The sequence below is a fragment of the Akebia trifoliata genome, chromosome 4, assembly GCF_017979445.1.
Source record: "Akebia trifoliata isolate Shusen 1 chromosome 4, ASM1797944v1, whole genome shotgun sequence".
In the NCBI taxonomy this organism is placed as follows: domain Eukaryota; kingdom Viridiplantae; phylum Streptophyta; class Magnoliopsida; order Ranunculales; family Lardizabalaceae; genus Akebia; species Akebia trifoliata.
In genome coordinates, this window is record NC_141378.1 from 32,583,364 (window position 1) to 32,593,680 (window position 10,317).

Consider the following 10,317-nt stretch of genomic DNA (forward strand, 5'->3'; position numbering starts at 1 on the left):
TTTTTTTTTTGACCACCCTAGACTATCAAATATTTTCTTGTGGAATGTGCTTCAAAAAAAAATTTTCCATAAAATATGACCGTCGAATATTTAGATTTAACAAACAATAAGACGGTCATCTAATTCACCAATCACAATAAATGAAATAATAATAATAAAAAATCAGAAAAATAACAAACAAAACAAAAATCATAAAACAAGCTCCAAATTAAAGTAAACAACTCAAAATTCATATTATATATTGAAATTTCATTACTAAACAAGCTCTAATTGAAGCAATTGGACAGTTACAAATGAAATTATGTCACAAAATTGTTTAGAAATAAAACACAGTTAGAAGCAAATGGTCGTGATGCCATTGATCTCTTCTAACTCTCACTGCTCTATCACATCCTCTTATTTTCCTCAAGGTTTGGATTTCCCCCACATTGCTACTGTTCTGAAAGAAATCCTAATAGCGCTCTCATACCTACACGAAAAAGATTTGGTATATCAAGATATCAACCCAAAGTAATAGAAGAACATATCACGTTCCGTTGATATGCGGCTATCAGATTGGTCATGGCCAAGATCTCTGGATCATTTTTGTATTTGCAAAATGGCAAAAACTGGTATTCCAAATAAACAAACTAACATTCAAATATAGTAATAAAAAAAAACTCATAAAGTACAATTACAAGGTTTATTTAAACTCATAAAAAATAAGTAGAATACAAAAAATGAGAAGCCTACTTTAAAAAATGAGGAATCCAAACGAGGAGCATTCTATCCAACACATTTATTTAAAACCTTGTAATTGTTCTACTTTAACAAAAATGAGGAATCCAATTAAGTAGAATCAATTAAGTAAAGAGGTTCTTCTAACACATGGTAAATAACATTTGAATAGGAAAACAATGAAGTAAACACCAGTAAACAAATTTTATACCTACTCTACAAACTGGCTAGCCGTGAACCCATCTGTTAAACCTGAAGCTAAAATTGATTTTTGGCTATGAGCCATCCAAAAGAACAGTAGCTCAATGTCCAATGCAATCCATCATCATAGGTAGTTGCCTCGCACCAATTGCTCAACATTCTTGTTCTACATAAGAACATGAACGTTGAGCTATAGAATGCTTCTAAAGTATAAAAGCTACAGAAGCTACCAATGGCAAAGAAAAGAGAGCAATACCTGAGGGAAAACCGACAAGAATAAGCCTTTCAATTTGAGGAGAATGATGTTCCCATTCTAGACAGTCTCCTCAACTTGGAAAATTGCATTCTGAACTACCAAAATCTGTTCCATCTTATTCATTCGATAGACTGCTACCTTGACGGCATCTATAGGCCTGCCTTGGTTACACCATCGTGTAAGCAGCATAAAGATTGCAATAAAGAGAAGAAGCAAAGCAAGTGCCTGACCAACCCATCCCCTGCATGAAGTCAGGGCATACATAGAGAGAAGTTACAAGTTCCAACCATTCCCAAAACCTCGACACATCATAAAATTTCCACCCCTTTTCAAATAGTTCACAATGGCAAACTAACTGAAATCTGACATTCATACAACAAATATTAACAAAAATTCTCCATCTCCTAGAAGCACATTACTACCTGGCTGAAACACAAATAGAAAAACAGAGCCAAAAGTTAATGGAGAGAACTATCTGTGCTTCACACCATAAAAGCCAACTAATTACAACTTAATTCCAACAAATCTATTGACAAAACACCTAGAAATGATAAGCGCCAAATGAAGATCCACGTAATAAACAACCTGGTAAGCTAATTCCCTTGTATGGCACAAAACAAGTGCAGCAACTTGTCTTGCGACATATTTTTCAAACACTTCCTCAGATTTTTTTTTCTCTTGGAAGTGGGTTTTAAGCTTAAATAAGGAGATCAAATAAGCATTGATGTGTTCTAATCCAATGCACCCAAAAGAGTTGAAATAAAGAGGAATTACAGTAATTGGGTTTAGCAAGAACATATATCATTCCCAAAGGAAAGGCCCTGAATTGGCACTTGCATTGTCATCTCCTTCTAAGTCCAATGATAAGTTAAGAGACAAAATTGTCATACAAAAGTAGTAGAACAAAGATTTAAACTAGTGCTACTTCCTTAGCAAACTTGACATCTATTTGTTAGAGAGATTAAGGTATGGTACTATCTGATATATGTAAATATAGCAACCAAAGAATTAATAACCAAAACAGGAGAAGAAAAACTATATGTAAATAAAAAAGAATGATGTAAGTTGCACAGAAACACAAACTTACATTGTATCAAAGGCACATATAAAAATGAACTCGAACAAAATATACTATTCATGCTTCCTTAATTAACAAAGAAAATGCTGAGACCATCCTATTTTAAAGATAAAAGCCAACTGTTGGAACTAGTTACACCCAACCATTGCTTTGAAATGGTTAAATTTCAGCTTTCAGCTTATTTAATGATCATCAACACGAATGCCGAAAGAAAGAGACCATCATGGATGTACTTTAAGGACAACTTATGTTCCTTTTCTTTGTTTTATGAAATTTATAAGTTTTATCTACTTCTTTGATGATTTATTTGTATTTTCCACTGCAGAAGAACGTGAATCATAACATGATGTATTTGTATTTTCCACTACAGAAGAACGTGAATGATAACATGATGTATTTGTATTTTCCACTATAGCAATGTTTGCAAATCTCAACACATCAAAGATTGCATAGAGGTCCATGTAAATGATACCACTAAGAAGAATCTTCATGAGCTTCTCTATGTATGATGTTGTCAGTAGAAGGTCGTATAATTATAGATTTGGAGGGGGGGTGGTTTATTTTTTGACTTGACTTGTGGGATTGGCCAGGGCTACCATATTGCTTCTAGAGAAATTATCCTTGGCACGAAGTCCTTTTAGAGTTTTAAAGTGTTGTTCTTTTAGGATTTATTGTTACTTTTGTTTTTATTTCTTTTATCAATAGGTCTTCTCGACCTCTTTTGATTTACCTTAATAAATAAAAAATTCCCACAAAATAAAAATAATAAAAAAGCAATAAGTTCACTAAGCTTGATCATTTATGATTTGATATTGCAAGTTAAGACTTGAGATTACTGTTAATGTATTGTTTATTGATGGATGATACCTCATCAGAATGGAAAGCATCTCTGTTACGTCGGGGATGAGTACCAATATCACGTGGTCCAGGGCTTGATGGTGGACTATCTTCCATTTCTTCAGCATATTTGTCGGACTCCACAGATTCAAAAGAAACGCTTCTTGATCTCTGCCTCACTAATGGCTCCTCTTCTACAACTTCAGCTTCATCATGGACGGATGTGCTTCCTGCCTCCAAATCCAAATGACTTGAAGTTCCCCTGCTAAAAGAAACAATTCCTTGCCTTCACCAGGAACAAAAAATAAATAAAATATCATGATTTTGTACATATATCATAGACTTGAACAGCAACAAAAGATATATACCTTTCGTTTTCCGTTGTCACTTTTCCCAATTCTACCACATCAGATGAATGGAGAACACCCGTTTCTGCTGTTCCAACCAACCCACCCTGCTCACGCATTGCTTTATCTTGCTCTGCAGTCTAAACTCGGTTCATGATAAAAAAGTAATAATAATAAATAGGAAAATAAGAAAACCCAAAAACTAAAACAAATGGAAAGATTCAAAAACCTTCAAGGACAATGAGACGGCATGTGCAAAGTCAGTATCTTCTGAGTAAGATTGCCTTTGCTGAAGGAGGGGAGCAGATGAGTCCTAAATTAAAATGAAAATGGGTCAAGATATAAGGGATCCATAGCATCAACAATACCAAATTGAAGAAATTGAGCACAATGTCGATGTCCAACCTCTCGCTTTGAAGCCTCGATGGCAACTTGGATAATTTCTTCTTCTATATCATTCTCGTTGTTAGGCACATTATGTACTTCAGCACTTGGTCTAAAGTGTCTCTCATGAAGAATTCCACCCGAAAAACCATCATTCTGACCAGAAGAATGGGCATTGGGATCAGTTGGAATACCTTCGTCCTCTTCATCAACAACTATGACATTCGCATGAATTTCAGGACCATGTGCAAATGCATACCTAGAGACATCCTCGGTGGTAGGCCCAGGTCCAGAATGACTAGATTGGCTGTTCCCATCCTTGAAATCTATGGGGATTGCCCTCACCTCTCTAGGATGTGTCACCATTGGCACTTCACTAGTAAACTCAGCAGCACCTCTTCCTTCAAAGAAACTTCCACGAAAATTTGGGTCAAGGAGTGAAACTGGATTCAAGTTCTGACCATTGGATAGTAGCGGTAAAGGAGGTCCAATGGATTCCACTTGAATTGGATCATCATCTATAACCATGAAATCATCTTGAGGGACTTGAATAGATGTTGAGTGTGTGCTAGACAATGGGAACATGAATAGGGACATAACATTAGTTAAAAACAAAAATAATAATTAAACTCTCACAAATGCAAGGTGTAACTCAATGTAAATTCAAGAAATTTAGAGGAAAAAAAAACTAAAGAAAAGTTGCACACATGTTTCTATCTACTTCAGTGAAATGTGCATTCACAGCTTCATTAAGATCACCACCATGGTCCTGATTACAGGTCAGATGTAAAGCTTATCAGGAAACAGATAAGAATATTTTTTTTTAATGGGTAATCAGAAGCAGATGGCTAGCTTAAAACAAATGACTGAGACAACTGTTCATAAAATTACCGGTTAAAGCCTGATGTGTCAGAGAATAGGAGATATTTTTAAGAAAAAACTAGGTTTTGTAAGAACCAAGACATGCTAAGAGCATCTTCGTATTTAATGACGGATAGCCGAACCAAATATCAATTCTCTTTAAGTTTCTTGCACCTTTTATTCTTAATATAGATACTTTATGCTTAGATTAGATCAAGATAAAGTATGCTTAAATTAGATAATTAGTAGTAAGAAGTTTTCAAAGAATTCTACTTTGTTTATGTTCCCTCATTTCATTTTATTTGCAAAACTTTCCGATCTAAGGAGCTAATACCAAGCCCTTCCGATTGAGTTATAAAAAGGCTAGAAACTAGGAATTGCTCATCAACATGTTCTAGGTAGATCTACCTCCAATGGTATTTTAATTTCATAAGTTTACTTGCTTTTAATTTCATCTACTTTAGTTTAATTTCTAGTAATTTTACATTTTCTTATAAGTTCAAAAATACAAAGAAAAATAGTTTTAATTCCTTTTAGTTAATTTGAATTTTATTTTCTTAACTTAACTCTATTCCTCCTTTCTCTTGGGTTCGATCCCCTACTTGCCCCACAAGTAAGGTAAAAGTAAGATTATTATTAACTCCGGTGAGAAGAACAACGATAGTCTCATCAGCTGCCCACAAGACATGGCATACACCATGCAACTCACAACTTTAGCACAGCATTTCACCAACATTTTTTCAATGTTATTGTCCCAACACAACTCACAATTCCAGCATAGCAATTCAATTTTTTTTTTTTTTATGTTGCTGCCCCAACACATGGCATACACCACGTAACTCACAATTTCAGCACAGCATTTCCCCAACATTTTTTTTTTCAATGTTGCTATCCCAACACAACTCACAATTCCAGCATAGCAATTCACAAAAAAAAAATTATGTTGCTGCCTCCCAACACATGGCATACACCACGCAACTCACAATTTCAGCATAGGATTTTACCAACATTTTTTTTTCAATGTTGTTATTCCAGCACAGCAATTCACATATTTTTTTTTGCCTCCCACAAAATGTTGCCAACACAACAACACCTGAAAAAAAAATTTGTATGTGTATTCCTACTAGCAACACAAACTCAGATATTTTATTTTATTTTTTTATGTTGCAGCCACAACATACAAATTATTTTTCAAATATGTTGCTGTCAACAACACATAACTCAAAAATTTTGTCCTTATACATGTTGGCAGCAAGTTGTTTTTATTTTTTTTTAAAAAGAACTGTCACCACCCAAACTTTTCCCCAGTATGTATTCGGTATTTGTAGAATGTGAGTAGAACTAGCAATCAACATAAACCACTAAACACAAAAACTACATCAAATAAAGAAATCTAGAATCATCAAGTGGATAAACAACCATACTTAATCGATGGCTGTACACAGCTCCTCACATTGCCCATTTTAGAACAAATAGGATTCTAAAATCCCCCAAAAATGCTTGAATTCCAGCAAGACCTTGTCCCCCAAAATCACTGTGATCTCAACATTTTAAAAGATCCATTCTTAACCCTTGAAGAATGAGAAAAATCCATTGAAGATTGAGGATTTTAGGAAATCTAGAGACGTTGATGGACAAGATTGGGTTCTTCTTGCACGGCACTAGATAAGGGTTGGAGTTGGTTCTTGTGTTCATCAATGAGAGTTAAAAAAAATTGGTTTGGATCGAAGGTCATCTTCTTGTTCTCTCCCTTCCTAGATTTTCTATCAAAGATTTAGGATGGAGAGAGAGAGAGAGAGAAATGTCTCTCTCTATTTGCTGATTTCCGTCATCTTCTTTGTGGAGAAGAAGATAGAAAACAGCAAAAACGGACTTCTGCTAATGGTATACCATGTAAAAAAAAAATTTACGATTTTTTTTTTTGGAATTATCTCCTCATCACGAAAAACATTTAAAACGACACTTTTTTTTTGTTTCTTAATGCATCACTCACAAATAATTTATTTTCACAACTCGCCAACCATGCATAGTAACGTGCTAAAAAATTTTCATCCAAAATTTAAAAAAAAAAAAAGGTAAAATCCATGACTCTCATCCCAATCACCATGATTCCATCCTCAATTTATATGTTAATTTGTATATTTCATTCTTTAGGTTCATCAAAAAGTGACCCTTAATTGGATCAAAAACAAAAATACAATCCTCAAAATTCAAATAAACAATCCACAATCAAGCCACAAAAATAAAAATAAATAAATAAACAAATAAAATAAACCAAACTAAATAAATAAATAAATAAAACTAGGTCGATTTGGCAATGTTCCCATACTTGAGGCTTTTCAAGTTTGATCCACCATAATCCCCAGCAGAGTCACCACTAAAAGCGATCTCAATCCGCGGGGATGTGGATCCACTTTTGATTTTCAAGGTTTGGGAGTCGCCACATAATTATTACGGTCTAGGAACCGAACATTGACTCTAAAAGGTAAATAACACTAATCTACGAAAGAAAATACGGGTCCGGGAATCATGTTACGGGTTTAAAAGGTATTAGGCACCAATCCCGCCTGGCAAACGCAGGTCTCTACTTTTTCAAAATAAGATTACATTGCTAAAAGACCTGAATAAATAATAAAAAAAAATAAGAATGAAAAATACCTAGATGATCACAACGATTGTTCCCTCAGAGCTGGCAGAGAGATTCCTTGCTTCGTTTCCGTTACTGGATCCACTTCGGGTCTCCAAGATGCAGTATATTCTCCTTAGATCTAAGTGCTTCCTAATTTTTGATGGATTTCTTGGTATTTTTGAAGGTTTTCTAGGTGTTTTTTGAGCAAACGTTGGGGGTTGGATGATAAGTAAGGGGTTAGGACTTCAAAATTAGGGTTTTGAGAAGGTTATAGAGCCTCATTGACCTATTTTTTCTAAGATTTTCTCTTGGATACGAGATTAGGATGTGGAGACCCCCATTTATAGATTTTTTAAAGAGCTTTTAGATAGAGTTAGAGTTAGATTATGTTTCTTTTAGATAGTTTTAGAGTTTAATTATGTTTCTTCTTTTAGATAGTTTTAGAGTTTAATTAGAATTCTTTTAGATAGTTTAAGAGTTTAATTATGTTTCTTTTAGATAGTTTTAGAGTTTAATTAAAATTCTATTAGGGTTTTGACTTTGGTCTTATTAGATTGATTAGGGTTTTGAGTAAAGTCTCACTTGATTGACTAGATTTTAGGATTTTGATTTAAGTCTCACTTGATTGACTTTAATTTTAATTAAGATTTTACTTTACATCAATAAATATTTTAATTATTAATTTCAGAATTTTTAATTATTAAAATTGTAAAATTATCATTTTGCCCCTAAAGAAGAATTTTGTGTTTTAAGTCATTTTTCAATGTTCCAAGATGTTTTGGAATCGATTTTTCATAAGGAATTCAATGGAAATATTGGTTTGTGTCATTTATAAAAAAAATTATGCGAAATGATTGTGAACTTTATGAGGGGCATTTTCGTAATTTTGTCAAATTTTGTAAAAATTGGTGAAATGGTTTATTTGATTTCGATTTGTTGTTTTATGAGTTTGAAAGAATTTTCTTAAGCGTACTGTGGGCTGTAAGGATGTTTTGATGTTAGGGGTATTTTGATAATTTGATCATTTTTTAGCGATTTTTATCGTAAAGTTTCTTTTTGTCTGCAAGATGATGATTTATATGTTTTTGAGATCAATTTTCCTAGCGTAACGCGATTTTTATAGTTTTGTTAGGTTGAGATACTTCATCCGAATCTCTGAAACACATCTGGTAACCAAATAGAGTATTGGAATAAACATCTATCATTGGGAATAGTCGTGATCGGATTGACAAGTTGATTAATCAGGCAAATACGAAAAAGGGGTGTCTACAGAAAATAAATGTCTTATTCAACCTTTAAACGAGAAAGCAGAGGTTATTGACTTCAGAACAAAAAATAACTCCCAAGAAATTCAGATTAGAACCATCATGTCCTTCAAAGGAACATGAGGGGATAATGAATTCACTCAGAAATTTCAAAAGACTTGTTCGCGTGATCCTATGAGGATACGTTAGGTGTAAACTTGGGTATTATCCGACATGAAATAGATACTCGCTTGATAAAATGAAAATATCAATAAGATTTAAGAAGATGTTACAAAATGTATCAATGATGTCCTCACTGCATCTCGAATTGCAAAGTTCATTAAAGCAAATATCCTCAGTCGATACAGGGTACCTTCATAATTGATTTCTGATAACAGGCTATACTTCAAAGTCTAGGATTACTCTATGTTCAAAATTCAAGATTCGATACCACAAATCATCTCTTTACCATCCTCATACCAATGGAGCATTTGAAGTAGCCAATAAAAATCTCAAGACAATCATCAGGAAGATGTGTCAATCACGTAAAAATTGATCTAAAAAGTTGTCATTCGCACTCTAGGCATATCGCACCTCAATACTATCTTCAACAAGAGCCACTCCATATTCTCTAGTGTATGGTATGGAAGCAGTCTTACCAGTTGAAATACAAATCCCGTCTCTCAGGGTTTTGATGGAAAGTCAATTATTAGAAGCAGATTGGGTCCATCAACGGTAAAAAGAACTAAACCTAATTGAATAAAAACAACTTAGAGTTTTGTACCACTTGCAAGCTTATCGAGAAGAGTCACTCATATGTTTGACAAAAAGGTCAAAGCTCACCATTTGCAAGTCGGGGATTTGGTACTCAAAGAAAAATAAGCACCTGTTTTTTACCACAAAAGGTAATCTGAACCTAATTGAAGAGATTCATTCATCAACAAGGAAACACTACTTGGAAAAACCATCAGACTTCAAAGAAAAAAAGAAGAAATCTGAACTCAATTGAAGAGATTCATTCATCAACAAGGAAACACTACATGGGAAAACCATCAGACTTCAAAGAAAATTGAGTACTCCTCCTCGACCATTGGAAGAAGTCTGAACCCAATTGAAGAGATTCATTCAGGAAATACTGTCTAGAAAAATTGTCAGACTTCAAGATATGATACAATTGAACTTCGAGAACCAACTAACCTTAACTAGATCAAGCGGTACTACATTTAAAGAGGCCATCTTCGGCCAAACTAATTTTCTTGTTACCCATCTCAATGTCTCCCTTTTGGGCCCTTCGCAGTCTTTTTCAAAAAATAAAATAAAAAAGAAATGTCTTTTTCTTTTTCAACCCAATCACCTAACCTAGGGAAGGGGATGATTCGGACTACGTTTTGGTCTGATCTCAAAATTCTGGGGTACGTAGGCAACCTAAGAAGTTACGTCAGGCTCGACCACATCAAAATAAAAAATATATATTCCCCTACAAAAAAAATAAATGAAAATTATAAAAAAAAAAAAAAAAGATATTATCAAAATGGGAAAGAAAATTCAAAGAAAAAGAAAAAATCTAAAAGAAATGCCACACAAGGGGCATTCGAGTTTTTGGGCCTCAAAATTTCTTTCTTTTTATGCCTAGTGGTAAGCTTACCCCATGAAAGTCTTCCTAAGTATCATGCAAAAAAGTCAAGAAAGGTAGCAAAGCATGATCAGACAGTAACTCCAGAAGTTCAAAAGAGAAGAAAAAGAAAAAAATGAGGCCTGTTAGG

At 33.9% G+C, this 10,317-nt stretch overlaps 1 protein-coding gene and 1 long non-coding RNA gene across 2 annotated transcripts; both read right to left on the bottom strand.

Annotated features, from left to right (window-relative positions):
• Positions 1-214: 214 nt before the first annotated feature.
• Positions 215-1,740, bottom strand: LOC147404742 (uncharacterized). Its single transcript, XR_015177249.1, has 2 exons — positions 1,175-1,740; positions 215-469 (listed from the first exon to the last, which is right to left on the bottom strand). It is a non-coding gene; the product is annotated as an uncharacterized LOC147404742 (long non-coding RNA).
• A 1,331-nt stretch (positions 1,741-3,071) lies between these two features.
• Positions 3,072-4,626, bottom strand: LOC147404743 (plant UBX domain-containing protein 8-like). The gene is made up of 4 exons (XM_086437899.1): positions 3,842-4,626; positions 3,666-3,749; positions 3,458-3,576; positions 3,072-3,375 (listed from the first exon to the last, which is right to left on the bottom strand). Exons 1-4 carry the CDS (start codon positions 4,415-4,417, stop codon positions 3,072-3,074), a joined length of 1,083 nt encoding a protein of 360 aa, XP_086294025.1. The 5' UTR covers positions 4,418-4,626.
• Between the last annotated feature and the right edge of the window lie 5,691 nt (positions 4,627-10,317).